We start from the raw sequence: 23,772 nt of genomic DNA, 5'->3' as shown, positions 1-23,772 counted from the left end.
TTTTTAAGCAATACCAGTTGCCTGGCAGTCCTGCTGATCTATTTGGCAGCAGTAGTGTCTGAATCACACCAGAAACAAGCATGCAGCTAATCTAGTCAGATCTGACAATAATGTCAGAAACACCTGATCTGCTGAATGCTTGTTTAGGGTCTATGGCTAAAAGTATTAGATGCAGAAGATCAGCAGGATACCCAGGCAACTGGTATTGTTTAAAAGGAAATAAATATGGCCACCTCCATATCCCTCTCATTACCGTTGTCCTTTAAAGGCATTTTATTGATAAAGTGTGAAAATATCACCTAGGAGAAAACTTAGGAGAAAAAGTAAATGGAAAAGACTTGTTTGCTCTTTTTTCAAATGGACGCTTATTGTTATGCAATGTCTACAAAAGGTGAACAATTATTAATAGAATAATGGCATGGGGGAAAATCTTGGACAATTATTTCTAATAATGAAAAAGATCTGTTTTTTCATTTCTCTTTTTTTCATTTCTAGTTAATGAAGAGATTAATGTTTCTACCTTTTCCTGAGCCATGACAAACTATAAGGGCTGGTTCATACTGAGGCACTTTTGGGTAGAGTTTTATTATTATTATTCATTTAACAAAGCACCAACATATTCTGTGGCGCTGTACAAAGTAGGAAAACGAACAAGGGGTACATAATGGTACAGACAATGATATACATCAAATATGGACACTGGTACAAAATACACAAAGTAGGTTATTGTAAAGCTGAGCGCCTGGCGCCGAATCTGGGTGCCGTCATAGCAGCAATGCTATGCTGCGCGCTCCATGTAACGGTAATTTGGGTCTCCAGCTGTTGCCAGACCCCGAATTACATCTCCCTCCGAGCTGCGGCAACTCAGAGGGCGAATAGAATTTAATGCTACCAGGGAGTTTAGCAGCAGCAGGGAGAGCTGTCGTTCGGCTTGCCCTGCACAGAACTGCCCGGTGTCCATTCCACATGTAGTCCAAAATACAGAACTGGTGATTACAATGACAGATATAACATGATGAATAAAATGTATAACAGAGTGCAAGCTATGTAATGAATAACAAATTCCAAGACACAAAAGGGTGAGAGAGCCCTGCCTTTGCGAGCTTACAATCTAAAGAAATGGGGGCAAACAAGAGGTGAGGAAGTATGCAGTATACATACAGGCAGTGCATGTTTAGGTTATCTAGTTGTGACGGTCGGGTTCACCAGCAGAACCACGCAATCTACACAATCATACAAAAATGCGCACAAAATATGATCTGGAGTAACGCTTTAAATTAATTTGCCTGGCTTTTAGAAAATCAGTGCTCTTCCAGCTCACCCCCCCCCCCCCCTGCAATGGGGGATGTGAGTGCTTGTTTATACTTCCTGAGAACCCCAATAAAACCCTAAAACCAGAGCCGTTCACATAGCTCAAGAGTCAGATCTACTTCAAAGATTTTGATAAAAAGATATATGGACAAGAAAATATTCTGCATGTCCAAGCCAGCCACACACTAGAGGAAATGGTGTGGTGTTTATTCTGCCCTAGCAGTGGGGACCATGAACCATGATGGCAGGGTCACTGGATCCTACCTCAAAGATGACTAGCTAGGCCAGAACAGACCCCTCATAAACTCAGGGTACATTATTATTATTATTATTATTTAGTATTTATATAGCGCCGACATATTACGCAGCGCTGTACAATGAGGAGTTTCTCCATTAAATGTAAAATATTTTATATTTGTCATCATGCAGCTGAAAAAAGGTTGCTATTTATTATTATCTTGTCCCTCAAAGGAGCTCACAATCTAATCCCTACCATTGCCATATGTCTATATTATGTAGTGTATGTATTGTAGTCTAGGGCCAATTTTTAGGGGGAGCCAATTAACATATCCGTATGTTTTTAGTATGTGGGAGGAAACCGGTGTGCCTGGAGGAAACCCACGCAGAGACGGAGAGAACATACAAACTCTTTGCAGATAGTGCCCTGGCTGGGATTCGAACCAGGGACCCAGCGCTGCAAGGCGAGAGAGCTAACCACTACGCCACCGTGCTGCATAAACTCATTAGCAGAGCAGGGACAAGGTCCTCCAGCACCCAAGGCTGAGACACCAAAGTGCGCCCCTCCATCCCTCCCACCCCAGCCATCACACACTGATTGCTATTAGACTAAGAGGGCCAAAGGGCCCACAAGCTCCCCAACACCTTAATATCTAGTTATCTGGCTTGCAGTCACTGCTATGTATCCCCTTTTCTTATTTCTTTCTGCTTCATACACAATTAGGAATGACAGCTGAATGAATTGTGCGCCCCCTCCTACACTGCGCCCTGAGGCTGGAGCCTCTCCAGCCTATGCCTCGGCCCGGCCCTGCTCATTAGCACCCATTCACATTACTTTTACTGCTGAGAGTTAGAGAGAATTACTTTTTTAATTCACCTTGATATGAAAGAATAAGTCATTCAGACATTTTACTAAATGAATCAGTTTTCCGTCGATGCTAGCCATTTCAAAATTAGCAGACAATTAGGCCCGGTTCACATTAGCGTTCCCTGTCCGGATCCGCCTGATCGGATCCAGACCGTATACTGTACAAACGGAACGTACGTTCCGCATAGCAATGCAAAGGCTATGCGGACGTTCACACACGTACGTTCCGTACAGTACGGAGCCGGATCGGATCCGGACTCCGGAGGCTTTTCCAACGTGCGCTATTTTTTGGGTCCGGCTCATCCGGCCCATGCACCCGGAACGGATCCTGACTGCACCATGCGGATGTGGAAACCTATGGGGAATGGAAAGCACAGAACACACAGGATACAAACACCTGACGTTCTACCCCACTTCCTATGCGGATTCTAGCGGCCATTTTGGATGGGGACACATGGGGAGCAGTGGAGCAGCAGTGACTAAACGTACTGGAGTGTGCTGGAGCTGTTTGGCAGTATGTCGGGAGGTGGAGGTGAGGCCTACAGCGGAGGACCTGATTCTACAGGTGCACCTTCTGCAGACTAGAGTTGGGCCGACCGGTTCGCCTGCGAACGGTTCCATGCGAACTTCAGTGGTTCGCGTTCGCGTCCCGCAGGCGAACCTTTGCGGAAGTTCGGTTCGCCCCATAATGCACATGGAGGGTCAACTTTGACCCTCTACATCACAGTCAGCAGGCCCAGTGTAGCCAATTAGGCTACACTAGCCCCTGGAGCCCCACCCCCCCTTATATAAGGCAGGCAGCGGCGGCCATTACGGTCACTCGTGTGCTGCCTGCGTTAGTGAGAGTAGGGCGAGCTGCTGCAGACTGTCTCTCAGGGAAAGATTAGTTAGGCTTAACTTGTTCCTGTCTGGCTGCATACCTGTTCTGTGAACCCACCACTGCATACCTGTGCTGTGAACCCACCACTGCATACCTGTGCTGTGAACCCACCACTGCATACCTGTGCTGTGAACCCACCACTGCATACCTGTGCTGTGAACCCACCACTGCATACCTGTTCAGTGAACCCACCACTGCATACCTGTGCTGTGAACCCACCACTGCATACCTGTTCAGTGAACCTGCCACTGCATACCTGTTCTGTTCAGTGGACCCGCCACTGTATACCTGTTCATTGAACCCACCACTGCATACCTGTGCTGTGAACCCACCACTGCATACCTGTTCTGTGAACCCACCACTGCATACCTGTGCTGTGAACCCACCACTGCATACCTGTTCAGTGAACCTGCCACTGCATACCTGTTCTGTTCAGTGGACCCGCCACTGTATACCTGTTCAGTGAACCCGCCACTGCATACCTGTTCTGTTCAGTGGACCCGCCACTGTATACCTGTTCAGTGAACCCGCCACTGCATACCTGTTCTGTTCAGTGGACCCGCCACTGTATACCTGTTCAGTGAACCCGCCACTGCATACCTGTTGTGTTCAGTGAACCTGCCACTGCATACCTGTTCTGTGAACCCGCCACTGTATACCTGTTCTGTTTAGTGAACCCGCCACTGTATACCTGTTCTGTTTAGTGAACCCGCCACTGCATACCTGTTCTGTTCAGTGGACCCGCCACTGTATACCTGTTCAGTGAACCTGCCACTGCATACCTGTTCTGTGAACCCGCCACTGTATACCTGTTCTGTTTAGTGAACCCGCCACTGTATACCTGTTCTGTTTAGTGAACCCGCCACTGCATACCTGTTCTGTTCAGTGGACCCGCCACTGTATACCTGTTCAGTGAACCCGCCACTGCATACCTGTTGTGATCAGTGAACCCGCCACTGCATACCTGTTGTGTTCAGTGAACCCGCCACTGCATACCTGTTGTGTTCAGTGAACCTGCCACTGCATACCTGTTCTGTGAACCCGCCACTGTATACCTGTTCTGTTTAGTGAACCCGCCAGTGTATACCTGTTCTGTTTAGTGAACCCGCCACTGCATACCTGTTCTGTTCAGTGGACCCGCCACTGTATACCTGTTCTGTTTAGTGAACCCGCCACTGCATACCTGTTGTGTTCAGTGAACCTGCCACTGCATACCTGTTCTGTTCTGTGAACCCGCCACTGTATACCTGTTCTGTTCAGTGAACCCACCGCATCAGTGCGCATACCTGGGAGTGTCTCGGGGGGCACACCCACGATAATAAGGTCGTTGCCTCATTGTGGTCAGACCAAATTTGATCAGCTGGACAGTCACTGTTCTGTCATTCAGCTACATCAGCCAGGCGACCATATGGGCTGTAAAGCCACCAAAACCTGCACTCTCGCCATGGTGCGCACCAGTCCAGCACGGCCGTCACTACACAAACAGCTGTTTGCGGTGCGTTACACCGTGAGTTTGGTGTGTCAGTGTGAAGCAGTACCTTAATTACACTACCTGATTGATGTATACACATGCAAGATGTTTGAAAGCACTTTAGGCCTGTCATTTAGCATTCAATGTGATTTCTGCCCTTAAAACGCTGCTTTGCGTCAAATCCAGATTTTTCCCCGGGACTTTTGGCATGTATCCCACTCCGCCATGCCCCCCTCCAGGTGTTAGACCCCTTGAAACATCTTTTCCATCACTTTTGTGGCCAGCATAATTATTTTTTTTTTTCAAAGTTCGCATCCCCATTGAAGTCTATTGCGGTTCGCGAACTTTAACGCGAACCGAACCTTCCGCGGAAGTTCGCGAACCAGGTTCGCGAACCTAAAATCGGAGGTTCGGCCCAACTCTACTGCAGACCCCAAGGTAATTTTGTTATTTTTTTTTTTAAAACCCCACGGATCCGGATGCATGCCTGATGCAAACGGACCGGATCCGGATCAGATGCGGATCGGAACCGTACGGTTCCAATCCGGATCAGGTCCTGATACAATCCGGATCCGGTCTGTTTGCAAGCCAAAACGCAAGTGTGAACGGGGCCTATTAGAAATGATTTGTGTGTGGTGGAACCACTTAGCATGTTCCTACCACCTCCTGAACGCAAGCAACAGTGTGCTGCACAGTGGCATACTCCAGGACACATGTGTTTGGTACCTGTGTGATGCAGAGAACGCCAGCAGCGTACCTGTGTCACTCTCTACGCGCTATAGTCGGCTGTCGCCGCGTTATAACCATTCCAGTTATTGTATATTCTTCCTGCTGGTCATGACAAAGGGCGGGAGAAGGCACACCCCACCAGCTCTTTTTTACAACTCCACCCTCTGGCAGAGGAAGAGTTAAAACAACACTGCTGGACACAGGAGAGAGTCTTTTGTCCAGCCATCCATCTACCATCAAAAGGATTGGCATTACATTCTATCAAAGGACTTATATCCATTCCACAGGACTTTCCATAACTGGAATCCATATCTTCTGTTGGACTTATTATCCCAAAGGACACAGTAACTTGACAAACTGCTCAGACTGTAAACAGCTAATATTTTCATATTGAACCCTTATTATTTCTGCATCAATTTGTTTCATTTGCAATATTTTTGTTCTGCAATATTTCTTTAAATAAACGATTAAAAATCGTTCGTCATCGTTCGTCTAAGTGCTGTTCTGAAAAATCTCTGCAAAAAGAATTCACATCTTCAAAGAGTGACACGTTACCATAACAGTGTTAATATTTTATTTAATATATGTTAATATTCTCTAGAAAGGTTGTCAAATTAACCCTTTTTTCTACAGGATCTAGCTAGAGTTAGACTTAGCGAATTTGCACGCTTTATTGCGGATTGGTGGCAGCGACCTGGCCTCTATATGAGAGCCCAGATTGTATCGATTGTATATACAATCGAAATTGGACTGTGTGTGGACTCACCAACCAATCCAAAAGGTTACATTGCCTGCAGTGCTGACTGCCTTCTGGATTCCCTCAGGGTCTGAGGTTTTATGGTAAACTGCAGCCAAGGGAACAGGAATTGGTGGGTGACTGCGCATACGTCACACTAGTATAGAGTAAAACTTGACGAGAGGTCATGGCCTAAGTTAGGACATATGCTTGTCGGAAAATGTGAGTTTTGAAGCGTTTCAGGACTTTAGCTGATTGCTGGTAATGATTGCACTACATGCAGCATTTTGGTGACGATCGGTATGCAATTCTCGTTCTCTTAGATGAAAATCACAATTGCCAACAAATTTACAAAATATCGTAAAGCAATCCAAGTGTGAACCAGGCATAACATTTTTGAAACACATTGCATATGGCCACTTCAAAGCACAACAAAAAATAAAAATGCCATTAGTGGCAGCAGTGTTTACAGTGTGTCCTATAAGGATAACGCATTCTCAAAGAAAACAGCAACATTCACAAAATGAAAGCACATCTTTCTTAACCTCTTGCGGACAGCAGTAGTTGAAATCTACACCCTGTTTGTGTCCTGTTATTCCTGCCAGGGTACAGATTTCAGCTACTCTCACTGTGTGGACCTGTCACTCTAACCATTCAAGCCCCTTTGATGTCGCTGCAATCCAAACACTCTGCTGTCATAATGACAGCAGAACTACGTCTGCTGTTCAGGAACCAATTTCATTGGCTTTTAACATTGTGATCTCTCTGAGCCAATCACAGTGATTACAGCTCCATTTCAGGAAAAAAACTCTCTAGCCCTTAAGGGGCCCGAAACCACGTATGTTACATGTGTGGTTAAAGAAGAACTGTAGTGAAAATAACGTAATATTAATTTATAAATTATTTTGTCAGTGTTTGGCCATTTATAAAATCTTTCCTCATCAACGTTCAGGTGCTGTGCGATCATTCCAAATTGGAGGGGGGCGCATCCTCACAAGTTTGCCTCAGACAGCAAAAAGTCTAGAACCGCCCCTGATTCCTACATGCAATCTACACAGTAAACAATCTTCTCCTCTCATCTAAGCTTGTCATTCCCTCCCTTTCCCACATGCAGGATTTCTCACATACCTCTCCCCTCCTCTGGATCTCCCTCTCTGAATCATGTGGATACTCTTGTTAGTAAACTACGGTATCACCGATTCTATTCTATCGATTCTTGCAATCCTTGAATCACACAGTTATCTCATTTGCAGATTACTGACACCCAATTTCCCCTACATTATGCCTTTGTGTCCACCCCTTTTCCTATTAGACTCCAAACGAATATGGGCATGGCTCTATCTCCTGTTATATCTTGGTTTGCTGTTTTATTTGACTGACCCATTTATGAGTTTCTTAGCATAAGAGGTGCAATATAACTTGTTTTCATCCATAGTGTTCGTGTAATTTGTCTGTAAGGTATTTATCTGTACAGGAACATTATTTTGGTGCTATTGAAATCAGGAATAATAATAATAATAATAAAGTTTGTGAGATTTGCACTTGAGAAACGCTCACAGCTGGCCTTAAATGCTGCATACATGATGTGACTCACCAGTAATTAAAAAAAAAAAAAAAACCCTTACATTCCAGATATATAAAGTAGACTTCTTCACTGAAAAGTAATTACCTAGTGAGCAGGAGGGTCATGAAAAGAAAAATTAGCATAACTTGGCAAATTGAACAAAGTGGACTATTGTAGTTTGCTGAAGTCACATCATGTGTGTCTTTGGGATCTTTTACTGTGCCTGAAGTTGTGTGTTCAGAGTAAACTGTCACAATTATTAAGGACTGTAAAATTTGTCAGCAAATCCCTTTTCAAATGCATCAGACAACAATAGCTATTGCAGATGTGTTACTAAATACAAATATTAATTGTGCTAACATATATTCTGCTTTTAGTACTTTGCACATGTTTATCAAAGTAATACTTTTCAGTCAAGTTAGATATGCGTTTGGCAAGGAATTTGATTTATGAGCAGGTATAGTTTGTGTGAACTCTTTATTTTATTGTGAGTTCCATAGAATTCAGTAACACAGCCCAGCCTTGGCTTATATTTGTAACATATTGATATAAATGCTTTATTTTGAGTAGGGCTGTTTAAACTAGTGGTCTGCTAGACTAGAGTTAACTGACTGTGATGTACACACCTTAATGTAAATTTAAAATATACACCTTTTAGCCAAAACATTAAGATTCAGTTCCCACTTGCAACAGATCTGGACGAATCCGCAATGAATCGCTAAAGCAGATCCGTCCAGATGCATCACATAGTCCATCAGATCTTTTTTGTGCTCCATCGCTAGCTCCCATTGGTCTGTTTTATGTCCAATAGGGAGCCCCAGCGGTTAATAGGCTTTTGCCGGAGCTCCCATTCGTATTGTGGTGCTTGTCAGTGATGGTGACCCAAGGGGTGGCGGGACCCAAGCAACAGCGACCACCACAGATGAAGGCAGAATATGACAGAAGAAGATGACAAATTAAGGCAGAAGAGGGTGACAGATGAAGGCATAAGATGACAGAAGAAGGTGACAAATGAAGATAGAAAGTGACAGATGAAAGCAGAAGAAGGTGACAGATGAAGATAGAAGATGACAGAAGGGGACAGATGAAGATAGAAGGTGATAGAAGAGAGGTGACAGATGAAACAGAAGAAGGTGACAGATGAAGGTGACAAATGAAGATAGAAGGTGATAGATAAAGGTGACCGATGAAGGCAGAAGGTGGCAGAAAAGACAGAGGAAGGTGACAGAAGAGGACAGAAGAACGGATGCAGTAAAGAGCCCAGTGGGGCACATACAAAAGTATTTTTTAACATTAGATTAATAGCTGCATGCAGAAAATGTACCGAACTGATACGGTTTCTAATATATTTTGCTTAAGTTAAAGGGAAGGTCCGAGCAGCTGAAAAAACGTACATGTATTTACCCGGGCTTCCTCCAGCCCCTAGCAGCCGCTATGTCCCTCACCGCAGCTCGGCACTCAGCTGCTGGCTCCCGGTCCCCTCTGCTGCAGAGGATGACCTTGCTAGGTCGTCCTCTACTGCGCCTGCGCGAGCGCTGCTATCAATTACTCGCATGTGGTGTGGAGTGTACTGCGCAGGGGTAGGAAGAAGCGTAGGGGCTAGAGGAAGCCCGGGAAAGTAAATGTCTTTTTTTCAGCTGCTCGGACCTTCCCTTTAAAGTTATGTAAAACCTGCTTGTACCACCAATACAACTCTGACCAGCTGAGGCATGGACTCCACAAGACCTGTAATATCTGGCACTAAGAAGTTAGCAATAGGTCCTTTATTTCCTTGCCATAGAGGGTATTTGCTGTCTGTTTCAGTGATAATTTATGTGGTACATGTCAAAGTAACTTCCAACTCTAAAAAAAGACACAGTTTTCCTTGGCAGGTTTTGGTGCTCCATGAATAGAGTGCATGAGGGGGCCTAATGTAAAACTCGCACTGCAGCCCAGAGCTTCTAAGCTACACTACTGCATACTAGGAACACACCCTGAGTCCTGCTTTTGGGAGATACTCTGACCTAGTTGTCTAGCCTTAGGGCTGGTTCACATGGATGTCCGCCCCGGCTTCATTCGGTGCCCTAGCGTTTGGGCTTCCTTTTTGTCCCCATAGGGGGCACTAGATGTAGCTGTTGACCCTGGATGCTACATGTAGCATCCAGGGTCATCTCAAACAACTGAGAAAATCGGGATGGGAACACCACCTTCGCGCAATGATGGTTTGGCAGCATAGGAACCTCACAGACTTAGGGTGCCCATAAACAGTACCATATTTTCCTCACATGTGATCATTGAATCAGATTTGCGGGATTGTAAGTAATTGGAAGGTAATTATTAATTATTCCCATAAATGGGCAGAATAGGGCAAATGTGAAGTATGTGCAGTCACCCACTAATTCCTGTTCCCTTTGCTGCAGTTTACCATAAAGCCTCAGACCCTGAGGGAATCCTGAAGGCAGTCAGCACTGCAGGTAAAGTAACCTTTTGGATTGGTTGGTGAGTCCACACACAGCCCAATTTCGATTGTATATACAATCGATACAATCTGGGATCTCATATGGAGGCCAGGTCGCTGCCACCAATCTGCAATAAAGCGTGCAAGTGCTCTAAGTCTAAAGGGGCCCATACACCTAACGATTTTCCCACTGATATACATCAGATTCGATCGCTGTGATCGAATCTGCTGTGAAATCGTTGCGAAAACGCTGACAGAACGATCGATTTCTGTCCAAAATCAATCATTCCCATCTATTCCCGTTGATCCGTCCGTGTGGAAGATTTCGCTCGATCGCCGGCGGGTTGGGAGTGCGTCGATAGCGGCGTTCAAATGCCCGACGACTGACGCTAGTGGCAATACATTATGTGCTCCGGCCGGCGCGTGTCCCCTGGTCTCTGCTGTCCCTTCTCTGTGCTCGGCTCCTCCAGCTTCACTGAACTTCCTGTCCCGGCAGGAAGTTTAAACAGTAGAGCGCCCTCTACTGTTTAAACTTCCCCGTCAGGAAGTTCAGTGAAGTTGGAGGAGCCGAGCACGGAGAAGACAGCAGAGACCGGGGGGCTCGCGCCTGCCAGGGCAGGTAATGTATGCAGGGGCAGCGGCAGCTTCACAGATTGTGATTGGTTTCATGCTGAAATCGATTCACACTCTGTTTGCAGTAAAGGCAGCCATACGATCCCTCTCTGATCAGATTCGATCAGAGAGGGATCTATCTGTTGGTCGGATCTGATGGCAAATAAACCAGTGTATGGCTACCTTTACTCTAGCTAAATCCTGTAGGAAAAAGGTTTAATTTGACAATCTTTCTAGAGATAGCAAAACTAATAATATTAATATCAAAACAGTTATGTTAACGTCTCTATGGAGATATGAATCCTTTTACAGAGATTTTCAGAACAGCACTTAGACGAACGATTTTTTAATCATTTATTTAAAGAAATAATGCAGAACTAAATATAGCTAATGAAACAAATCGATACAGAAATAATAAAGATTAAATGAGAAAATAGCTATTGATAGTCTGAGCAATTTGTCAAGTTACCGTGTCCTTTGCGATAATAAGTCCAACAGAAGATATAAAGTCCAGTTATGGAACGTTTTGTGGAATGGGTGGAGGTCCTTTCATAATCCAGCAAAATCCGTGATGTTATAAGGATGGCTGGAGTCTCTCCCTCTGCCTGAGTGTCCAGTCAGTTTTTAACCCTTTCTCTGCCAGAGGGTGTGGATGGTAACTAGAGATGTTCTCCGACCCTTAGCAATCTGAAGTCAGGCCCCTATTGTCTGAGGGACCGAATTGGCATTTTCTCCAAATATGCCATAACTCAGCGGATCTCGGACAGATCATATAAAAACCAGTATTTTACATTCCATCATCATGTTCTGAACCAATCGATACTTGCTTGGGCTGACAACTTCTCTGCCGAGGGATTTGATATCTCAGGTATAGAAGGTGCCAGATCAACACTTTGTGGACCAGATACTTCTAGTTCAGGTTTAAAGAGACTCCGTAACAAAAATTGCATCCTGTTTTTTATCATCCTACAAGTTCCAAAAGCTATTATAATGTGTTCTGGCTTACTGCAACACTTTCTGCTATCACATTCTCTGTAATAAATCAATGTATCTTTCCCCTGTCAGACTTGTCAGCCAGTGTCTGGAAGGCTGCCAAGTTCTTCAGTGTTGTGGTTCTGCTATGAACTCCCCCTCTCAGGCCCCTATATGCACACTGCCTGTGTGATATTTAGATTAGTGCAGCTTCTCTCTGCTCTCCTATCTTTTACACGCTGGATAAAGTGTCCTCTGAGCTGGCTGGGCTTTCACATACTGAGGAAATTCAGACAAGGGCAAAGCTGTTTGCAGGAAGAAAAGAGTAGCCTGAAACTTCAGTGCATGAGAGCAGAAGGGGGAAAGAAACACACAAATGATCTCTTGAGATTAAAAAGGAAGGGTGTATACAGCCTGCTTGTGTATGGATGTATTTTCTATGTGTGGACATACTGTACATCAACCTACTTCCTGTTTTGGTGGCCATTTTGTTTGTTTATAAACAAACTTTTTAAAACTGTTTTTAACCACTTTTAATGCGGCGGGGAGCGGCGAAATTGTGACAGAGGGTAATAGGAGATGTCCCCTAACGCACTGGTATGTTTACTTTTGTGCGATTTTAACAATACAGATTCTCTTTAAAGCATTTCTGATAATTTTGACATGTTTGGCATCTACGGAACATTGATTCATTTAGTAAAATGTCTGAATGACTTATTCCTTCATATCAAGGTGAATTAAAAGTCATTCTCTCTAAAGGTGGCCATACACTCGTTAGATTAGCAGCAGATAGATCATTAGATAGATTTTCTGATCTATCTGATGTGTTTAGGAACATTTTTTACTAGGAACAGAACTCCAATAGATTTCAGTATGAAATCTATTGAAAATCGATCTGATGGCATTTTTTTGCCATCAGATTTCCATTAGGTCCGATGCAAACTGATAAGCAATCTCATCAGATCGACCTAGATTTTCCAGCATGTCAGATCGATTGAAGTTGATCGGCCGCAAATCCCCCGGCCGGATGCTCCATTCACTCGCGTAGGTCTCCTGTCGCTAGCCCGCATACTCACGCGGGACTAGCGACATGCTAGTCCCGCGATCAAAATCGATCGATCGGGCAATCGATTTGCGATTGATCGATTTCGATCGATCGATCGGACGCTAATCGGCTGAGTGTATGGGCCCCTTAACTCTCATCAAGCTAGAGCAGGAATGTGGATCTGTTCTTCTCCTTATCTTTAAAACTAGGATGGGGAAACTTCCTGGAGAAAGTTTATTGCCCCCCTGATAGATAACCTTTTTCCTGTGTGGCAGAGGTCTGGTTTTTGCAAGGAACACTGTCTTCTTAACACAGAGAGGTACAGACTAACCAGCAACCTCATGGTGACCGAGAACTCATTGGAGTGTGTAATGGCTCATACACTCGGGGTACGGTCGTCGCCCGTGTGTGACGCGCGCGCCCCGAACCGTAGCCCGTTGGAGCTGTCGCCAGGCGATTGACATGTTCAATCGCCGGCTACAGCTGTCGCCGCAACTTTGCCGGAACTGTCACTAGTCCCGCGTGAGTATGCGGGCTAGCGACAGGAGACCTACGCGAGTGAATGGAGCATCCGGCCGGGGGATGCTCCATTCACAAACAGCTTCCGCCGCGTCTCTGCCTTTCCGTGTGTATGTAGCTTAAGGGACTACAATGGTCCTAAAAAGCCCCCTTACTAAGATGTTAAGAAAAACAAAAGTTTGCTTTCCTAAAACAGAAAGAATTTGCGATAATTCAGGTTGGAGTGTGCTTTAGATGTTACCCAGTGCATCACTGCTGAATATATGCAAATTAACCATTGTACCCTTTGCAGCTAAACACACCTCCAGAACCGCTGGAATGCAATGATGTGTCAGCTTGTTAATATGTACAGAGCCATAATAATCCAACATGCATACAGACTGTTTCGGATTGTTTGATCCTCATCAGTGCATGGCATGGATTAATTTGGCTCTATGCAGTAGGGCTTGTAACACCGAGAGGTACAGACTAACCAGCAAGCTCATGGTGACCCAGAACTCATTGGAGTGTGTAAGGGACTACAATGGTCCTAAAAGCCCCTTTACTAAGATGTTAAGAAAAGCAAAAGTTTCCTTTCCTAAAACAGTAAGAATTTGCGATAATTCAGGTTGGAGTGAGCTTGAGATGTCTCCCAGTGCATCACTGCTGAATATATGCAAATTAACCATTGTCCCCTCAGCAGCTAAATACACCTCCAGAACCGCTGGAATGCAATGTGTCAGCTTAATTTGTACAGAGCCATAATAATCCAACATGCATACAGACTGTTCCGGATTGTTTGATCCTCATCAGTGCATGGCATGGATTAATTTGGCTCTATGCAGTAGGGCTTGTAACACCTACAACACAGACTAATGGATTTAAAGGGGTACTCAGATCATTTTATGCGTGCATTTTCATGCGCTTGCCGCAATGGCGTTCGCGAAATTGTGACATACGGCACTTCAGATACGACCATAAAAAGTCTACATTCCGATCAATAAAATTCTGTATTCCAATTGACCGTAGATTCGTATCATGCTGATTTTCGTCACATACTGGGTGGTTTTATGTACAATTAAATCGTAAAAATCTGATTTGAATGATCACAACTGAGGAAAATGTAACGTTGTACTGTTAATAGGCAGCTGTACAATGCTAGCTTTCCCTTTACCAGGCTATGCCATGCTGTCTCAGGAAGGTAGAATTAACACTTAGCAGAATTTGTGTTTCAAATGAGTGTAGTTATTTTTATTAAACAACCAGCTAAATTAAACTGTGTTCTTTATTTGTCTTGACTTAAGACTAAAATACATTTTTCTGTCAGAGTTGTTTTGTTAAGTTGCTGATACATGTAAACAGAGTGCTCATAATGCTTCCTGTAGAATTGTAAACTGCAGATATTAGCTGTCTCTGGTCAGTGAGTAATAATTGGAATCTGAATCATGAAGCACAAATTCTACACTGATTGTCCTCAGGAAACCTTCACTATCAAAGCTTGGCCTCTCCTGTATCTTGTACAATAGTTCTGGCATTTGTTAAACGTGACGTGATTATGATGAAGAACCGTTTATAGAAGGCAAGCGTGGTGGTTTATTAAAGTGCTTGGCAAAGGGCTCATTAAGTGGAGGATTAGCTTACATGGCAAAAGAATGGTCTGTAATGTTAAGCAGGTGCTATCCAAAGAGCTGTATTCTGTTCTGTTATTGGTAATAGTCTGATACCAGGCTCATAAAACTGTTGCCAGAGTAATGTGAATAATAGCCGCTGGGTCAGCATTTTGGTTTAAAGGGGAACTTCAGCCTAAACAAACATACTGTCATTAAGTTACATTAGTTATGTTAATTAGAATAGATCGGTAATATAATCTCTTACTCATCCTGTTTTAAAAGAAAAGGCAAATCTTTATGATTCATGGGGGCTGCCATCTTTGTCATGGGGACAGCCATCTTTTTGGTTGAAAGGAGGTGACAGGGAGCAGGAGACACAGTTCCAACTGTCCTGTGTCCTGATCACCCCTCCCAGCTGCGCGGGCTAGGCTTCAAATGTCAAATTCAAAATGTAAGAAAAAAAAATTTGCACCAAAACAGCAGAACGAGAGCAACAACATCAGAAATCCCATCATGCTTTGCACAGCATCAGGGGGAAAAAGCCCGGGCAATTTTCTTCTGTGCAGCTAAAAATGAGGCGTGTATAAGAGAAACAAAGTTCTGATGCTGTGAAACTGTTAAAGAAACACCAGGCCTTTTCAGTGCTGCTGAGTCGATTTTTAGTCTGGAGGTTCACTTTAATGTTCTTAAAGTGACACTAAAGAAAAAAACATGATATAATGGATTGTATGTGTGGTATGGATAATTAAAAGAACATTAGTAACAAAGAAAGGAGTCTCATATTTTTATTTTCTGTTATATAGCTTTTTTATAGCAGTAAATCATTCTCTAATATTTGCAGTTTACAAACTTCACTCTGCATTTTAAACTATGAAACAGAGCAGAGCTAATGACCCTTTGAACCTCTCTGCAGTAAAATCTTATCTAAAGTTGTCTTTTACTGTTTCTTTGATGTATAAATGCTTCAGATGCTCTGTCTTAATTAGTGGGAGAACTCAGAGAAGCCCTGAGTTTCTTAATGTACTGGAAACAATATGAGATGCTTTCCTTTGCTATTAATGTTCTATTGCTTATCTGTACTACACATACAATTCATTATAGCATGTTTATTTTCACTTCAGACTCCCTTTAAATCATTCTGTGTCTGTGGTTATCAGTGAGAATACATTAAAAAATGTATTTATAAGGCTCCATTCACACTACACTTACCGTAAATATTTTACTTGTATCGGAACTGAACGGAAGAATCCAAACAGAGACAAATGTATCCTATGCAAAGCAATAGCATCCGTTCACATAAGTCGATTTAGAACACACCTGTTAGGTCATTTCTGACGTGAAGCAGGGGCGTAGCAATAGGGGTTGCAGTGGTAGCGACCACATCGGGGCCCTTGGGCCAGAGGGGCCCTAAAGAGCCCTCCCTCAACTACAGTATTCGCTCTCTATTGATCCGGTGCTCATAATAATAACTTCTATACATGCTTTGAATACTGGTAATCATTAACAAACTGTTCCCCATCCCCTTCTTGCACCTCTGACACTGTAGTTGCCATTGGCAGGTTTTGGTGCGCCGTATCCATTGTTATGTATAGAGTGCTTGGGGGCCCCATTGTAAACCTTGCATCGGGGCCCACAGCTCCTTAGCTACGCCACTGACGTGAGGAACGCAAATTTGGGTCTTGCACGATTTTTACATATCAGCCGAATTCAGCGGATGGCGAACGGGAACCAACAGAATCAATGGTAGACTATGAGAATGGAAGGTGTCTGTTTTCACTAGGCTGCTCACCTCATAGATTTCACTAGATACTCAACTACCATCGTCATTTAGGTCCTCTGCACCACTGCCATCGTCATTTAGGTCCTCTGTGCCACTGTTATCATCATTTAGGTCCTTTGTGCCACTGCCATAGTAATTTAGGTCCTCTGTGCCACTGCCACTGTCCATTTGGGTATAGTGGGCCAATGGAAATCCTCCCTAGCGCTCATGGATGATGCCCATCAGCCTTTTGCAAACGAGTGGGAGTCTGATGCCACTAATGTGGCTGTAGGAGCTGGATACCAGTGTGTCTAGTGTGCAGAGGACTCAAACGTCGGCAGTGATGGCCGAGGAACAGGAATGTGACAGGCACTGAGCATGAGGCATTGCAAAAATGGACTGGACGGAAGCCGATGAAAAACTGATGCAACTGTAAGATACTGATCCGGTCGAACAGAAACCGGATCAGTTTTTACAGGATCAGATTTTCATCCATCACAGTGTAAATCCAGCCCAAGTGTCATGTGCTGACTTTGTATCTGTCATTTGTAATCATTAATTGATATTTGTTTGACATATCTCTTTTTATTTGCTATTCTGCAGGTATATTTTATTGATGGGACTGCAAGATAGGAATGAAAAGCTGTTTTATAAGCTGCTGACTTCGGATGTTGAGAGATTCATGCCTATTGTGTACACTCCAACTGTGGGTTTGGCCTGTCAGCAGTATGGCCTGGCCTTCCGCCGCCCCAGGTAATGTCTACCTCTACAACATGCATTACTTTGCAGCAATTTGCCTAAACTATTAGTTCATGTTATAGTTTGGAAATGTCATAATTTTTGATTTGGATGAAATAACTGTCTATGGTAGGCAGAATGTTGTTGTGATTGATAAATCAAGCTCTTCTTTTTTTAAATGCATGCTGTCTTGTATAAACTAAAAGGTTCCTTGCTGTTTGCACACAAGGTAAGTTTACCCACCATCTAATTCACTATGGAATATGACGCAGGTTTGCAAACTCAGTCTAATAGCAGGCAGTTTCTAATTCTTTCTAATGATCTCCAGCACAGGAGGCCTTGGATGTGTTGTGATTTTCAAACATCAATGAAGAGTTAGTTGAGCTGCTCTGACAACTGATAAAAAACAAAGCATAAGGCTGGATTCACACTGTGCGTGTTGCACAACGCCACATTATATTGGGTTTGAACTGCAATGTTAATCCAAAGCCTGCATGCAGCGAGTTAAACTAACGTGATCACTTACAACACAGACATGTGAACAGGCCCATAGAAGTGTATGGGCAGTATGTTGACTTGTGCAATTATTCTTCAATGCAACTTATGCAGTCTGAAAAGACCCTAAGGCTTGGTTCACAGCTGAACCGGATCCCCAACGGTCAACTGAAGTGCACAATGCAGTATGCGCTTCATTGATGCACCGTGGTCCATTTGGGGTCTGGAGCAAATGCGTTTCCACCATAGGCTTCTATGGAAAACACATCCACTTGTCCCAAAAAAATGTGTGCTGGCTGGGACTTTGTGTTCCACTGATCAAACTATTAATAACACAGGTTACACTGACATCTGCATTTTTCCATTGGTTGTGATCTGGCAAAAAAAAGACTAAAATGTCCATTTAGCATTCTGATGTGAACCAAGCCTATAAGGCTGATAAAAGAGACCATTGAGGACCTTTCCTAAAGGAGCTCACAGAAGCTCAGTGAATCGGACCGTGATCCCTTGGGTGATAGTTTGGAGGGGTGAGTGCTGTACAGATTCCTTGCTCGACTTTAGCAGAGTGACATGCCTGTTGCTGTGGTTAGGGGATGAGGGACAACAGCACAGTGCGAGACAGAGCAGCTTCCGAGTATATTATTATTATTATTATTATTATTTAGTATTTATATAGCGCCGACATATTACGCAGCGCTGTACAGTGTATGTATATATATATATATATATCTTGTCACTAACTGTCCCTCAAAGGAGCTCACAATCTAATCCCTACCATTGCCATATGTCTATATTATGTAGTGTAAGTACTGTAGTCTAGGGCCAGTTTTTTTAGGGGGAGCCAATTAACTTATTCGTATGTTTTTGGAATGTGGGAGGAAACCGGAGTGCCCGGAGGAAACCCACGCAGACACGGAGAGAACATACAAACTCTTTGCAGATAGTGCCCTGGCTGGGATTCGAACCGGGGACCCAGCGCTGCAAGGCGAGAGCGCTAACCACTACACCACCGTGCTGCCCACGGTGGTGTAGTGATAAGGAGGGGAACAATGTGATTAGGGGTGGCTGTCTTTAAAGACCTGTAACACCAGATTGTTAAAGTGAAAATGAGGGGAAAACTTAGGAACTACACTTAGGAAATAAACAATTACTCTATATTTATCCTCCTACTCCTAAAAATGACCCTTTTTTAAGTATCCCAGGGTTGTCTTTTATATTTAACCATGTACAAAGTAGGTTGAATGTTTTACTGTCTCTAATCAGTGGCAGCTTATTGTCTAATAGTTAGAAAAAAGGTCAATAGTTCATGTATTTTATCTTTCCCTACCCTCAGTAGTTGTATTCTGCCAGGAAAACTTTTATGGCTGTAATTTGCTTATTGGTGATGTTTACTATATTCCCGACAAAGTATCAACAAGACAGAAGCTGTCTCTTCCATGCCTAGAAATTAACTCTTTCAGGCAGGAAAATAAAACAAGTACTAAAACAGCGTGGTAATTAAGATATTTTGCACTTTATATACACGTTTATCTCATCACATATCGCCTCGGGTACACTTTAAACAAAGTCGGGAACATCTCTGCATGACAGACACGCGGCTAAAATGTCTAAACGGCAGTACAAAGTGTCAACCTACAGCTGTCAGCATGGGTTAACTATAATAAGCACAAGGATACATTGAATTAAAATAGAATTATCTGCATAGAAGCCAGTTTATTATTTTATGGAAAGTCTGACTCTTAAAAGCTTTGATGGAGTTGAATTTTCCTTACTGAAGATTTCTATCAAGCTGGCTACCTTTCTGTGTGGAAAACTTGCCAGAGCTGATAATACCCCAGATCACGCATACCATATAATGTAATGGACATTTGCTAACAAATGAAAAACGGCCTTAATATAGCACATTGCGTCTTTTAGCAGAGGGTCTCCGGATTCCTATAAATCACAAGTAATTATGGAGCTCCCCAGTAAGCTGGAAGGTGATTGCATGGTCAGGATAAAGAAAAGGAAATAAAGTATCTGAGCTGCCAGACTTTATAAAGACTTCAGCTTTAATCCCAGGGCTCTATTTATGTGCCAGATAAACAAGGGGTCCTGATGAATTTCCTCTGCTAGTCTACAGCACATACCTGAAAGTGACATAAGTCGTTTAGCAGGACAGTCTTAGTTTATAAATAATACTATATACAGGCTCACTCACATGGGCAGTGGTGTCCACAACAGCAGCTCTACAGGTTGCCTGTACAATTTATACATTTAATTTATTTAACAGTCTGCTATGGCTATACAAGCTGAGCTCAACAGCCAAACAGACGGTTTTTAAATTCTTGAAATGTAAAGAATACCGAGAGAGCTTTTTTCCAGATCACACTACTAAGTTGAGTAAAGGGTATCATAATACATATGCTTATTTTGGATAATTTGAGCAGTTCATAAATATGCTAGAGGTTAGATATCCATATGATTCTGTGGACTAAGGTGAATTCAGTAAGCAGAATAAATAACTGTCTATAGTTCCTCTTATGTTGATTTGATTGAAAAATACGGTTTTGCCTGATTGGGTGGATATCGTATAATCTGCTTGCTGGATTTTGATCAACAGCAGAGCGAAATGATTTTACTATTTGTCATCTAGGAAGTAGTTATGAGAATGAACACCCTTATAAAGGTTAACAGATAATAAGCTGGAGGGTAGGAGTAAGGGGGCCTAAGAGAGTTATCTTATCTCTTCATTCCTTAAGGCCCATACACACGTCGGATTTTTCCGACGGATTTCAGAGGCAGAGGGGAGGAGGGAGGCGGAGGGGGGATTAGGATTTTTTTTCCCAGGCTGAGTGCTTAAGATGCAGATAAGCCTGCCTCTGTGTAATGTTTACAAATATGGCTGCTGTCATTGTATCACAGGAAGAAATTATCATATTCTATTGAAACTGTTTGCAGCTAGATTTGCTGTGTAGACAACTTACTTGTTATAGTTAGTTTTTTCTCTCGGATCCGCTTTTCGCGAATTAGGAAAAAAATAAAAAGTGGTTTATGCATAAACTATTAAACATCAACATCCTTCTAAAATATTATTTTTTTTTTTTAAATGAATGGTTTCATCAATATAACATGTATTGTAAATAGTGACGTATGAAGGACTGGGAGGCTAATCCATTTGTTAGGGGTGTTTTTTTTTTACTTTCTTTTACAACCATAACTGCTGCCTACATAGTTTTCAGTGGCTTCTAGCAGGAATCGCCGTTATAACCCTAACTGCTGAGCTGCTGAATTTGTGTTTACATCATTGCTAGGCAACCAGACCCATGCAGAGACTCGTTTTGTGAAAAGAGTCATAAGCTGCAGGGAGAATCAGTCCCATCTACGCCATATGATTCTTTGTCAGATTTGATTCAATTTGATTCAATTCATTGATTTGATTCAATCTGACATGTCCGATTCATGATTCGATTCAATTTGATTCAAATTGAATCGAATCATGAATCGGACATGTCAGGTTGAATCAAATCATATCAAATCATATCAATGAATCAAATCAAATTGAATCGAATCTGACAGAGAATCATGTAGTGTAGATGGGACTGATTCTCCCTGCAGCTTATGACTCTTTTCAGTTTTCACAAAAGGAGTCTCTGCACCAGGGTCTGGTTGCCTAGCAACAATGTAAACACATATTCAGCAGCTCAGCGGAGCTCAGCTATTAGGGTTATAACGGCGATTCCTGCTAGAAGTGGGTTATACCACTGAAAAGTATGTAGGCAGCAGTTATGGTTGAGAAAAGAAAGTATAAAAAAAACACCCCTAACAAATGAATTAGCCTCCCAGCCTTCATCCGTCACTATTTACAATACATATTATATTGATGAAACCATTCATTTTTTTAAAAAAACTTTTTACACTATTTTACAAGGATGTTTAATAGTTTATGCATAAACCACTTTTTGTTTTCCTCATTCGTAAAAGAACCCCTTTAAGAAACAGATTTTTGCAGAGAGGCTTTCCAGAACACGTGATTGATAAGGGGTACAAGAGAGCCAAACATACATTATTCAATGAGATGTTGATAACTAGACAGAGGGCCCCAATTACATGATCTGCTCCCAGATTGATTGGTTAATTCTCCAAACAATCTCATCAAATTTTTGGAATTCTTGAGTGGTACTGGCCAATCTTCCATCAAGATAAGGACAAAGAACCTTCATGATATTTTGGTCCATAGTACCTATATGGAACAGCAGCCATCACGGTTGACCTTTCTACCTACTAAACCAAATGGTTCATACAAGTGCGGGCATTGTAAAGCCTGCCTCTTTATGCCCAAAACAATCACTTTTTCATCTCGCAATAATGGTAGGACTTTTTCCACCAGGTCTTTCATTAATTGCAATACCCCTGGGGTGATCTATGCATGCAAATGCAAGTGTGACATGTTATATGTGGGGCTGACAACTAGACCATTAAAACAATGTGTCCTTGAACATATTGGGGATATTAAGCATAAAAACGATACATCAGTGGCCCAGCACATGAATACAGTTCACACGTCTAAACCATTTGAAATCAGCTTTTGGGGCATACAACAATGGAAGAAAGGAGTGAGAGGGGGAAATTTAGACAGGAAACTACATCAATTGGAGGCAGGCTGGATATTTAGGCTGGATACCCTGGCACCTCATGGCCTAAATGAGAATTTTGCCTTATCTAGTTTACTGTAGTTGGTGGATGTGAACTGGCACTCTACACCTGTGAATCACCCATTCTGGGCAATGATGTGAATGTAATATATAGTATATAGTATGCTCCCTATGGATTTCTTCATTTAGTAATCCACCTCCTCACCACTTTATCGCTCTGTCTTTATCTAGGTCTGCCCCACCCCCGATTTGATGCTTTTCCCTTCATCTCTTACTGTGCACACCTTTAGTGTTGCACAGTGTGAGTGCATGTCCCTGTGAATGGATAGCTACTCTTACACTTACCTATTTATATGGAGAAAGGGAGGATTGCACAGTATACATTGTTTAGACAGCATATACTTTTGCCCACACCACAGCACTGCCTATAATGTAAACAAACCAACCTCTCTGCATTGTCTGCCCCGACCAATCCGTTTACCATTACTATGGATACTGGGGTCAGGGGGCGGCACCGCTTTTGCGATTGGATACTGGCGCAAAGCATACGGATTCTTTGATACGTTCAGACATTAACCTATCAACATCCAGCCTCACCGCACATGATGCACACGCTGGTGCCGATGGTTTACTGTGTATCACCATGGAGACCAGCAGTGGAGGCGGCCAATCGGCATTACTTGGCTGCGCAGAGAGGGGTGGGAAAAAGGAATGACGTAATTTCCCCCTCCGCACAGGCGTCAGCCCAGCTGATTGAGCGCTTCTTGCTTAGGCATTACACAGCGGCATGCATGTATACTTATGGGCATACTCTTAGCCCGTTACCGATGGGGGAACATGTATGAAGCAAATACTGAGAGGGGGTGTGTCATACACAGGTGAGACCACTAATGGGCTGTTATAACACTTGGACTGTTATTGCTGTTGGTGTGTATGGTGGGGGTCTTTTTATTATTTTTCATATATTATGTGCCTTTCCCTGACGAAGCTCGAATGATGAAACTAGCTCTAGTTGATTATGCACTATCACTATATATATATATATATATATATATATATATATATATATATATAGCATCCTCATTCCCTAGCAACTTATTACCTTCTGTGAAGGATTGTTGGGAATACTACTACGTAGACTGTGTATGGGCAGACCACTTATGCCTTTTTTATGGA

General features: G+C 42.9%; 1 protein-coding gene across 2 annotated transcripts in view; it reads left to right on the top strand.

The window, feature by feature from the left end:
* ME1 (malic enzyme 1) overlaps window positions 1–23,772 on the top strand; it is a 385,689-nt gene that overhangs the window by 59,178 nt on the left and 302,739 nt on the right. For both annotated transcript variants that reach the window (XM_068281558.1, XM_068281557.1), the window contains exon 3: window positions 17,333–17,482. In XM_068281558.1, coding sequence (XP_068137659.1) covers window positions 17,333–17,482 — 150 coding nt within the window. The remainder of the gene's footprint in view (window positions 1–17,332; window positions 17,483–23,772) is intronic.

The sequence above is a fragment of the Hyperolius riggenbachi genome, chromosome 4, assembly GCF_040937935.1.
Source record: "Hyperolius riggenbachi isolate aHypRig1 chromosome 4, aHypRig1.pri, whole genome shotgun sequence".
Lineage (NCBI taxonomy): Eukaryota > Metazoa > Chordata > Amphibia > Anura > Hyperoliidae > Hyperolius > Hyperolius riggenbachi.
The sequence above is the reverse complement of the archived record's forward strand: the minus strand, read 5'-3'. Positions and strand labels throughout refer to the sequence as shown.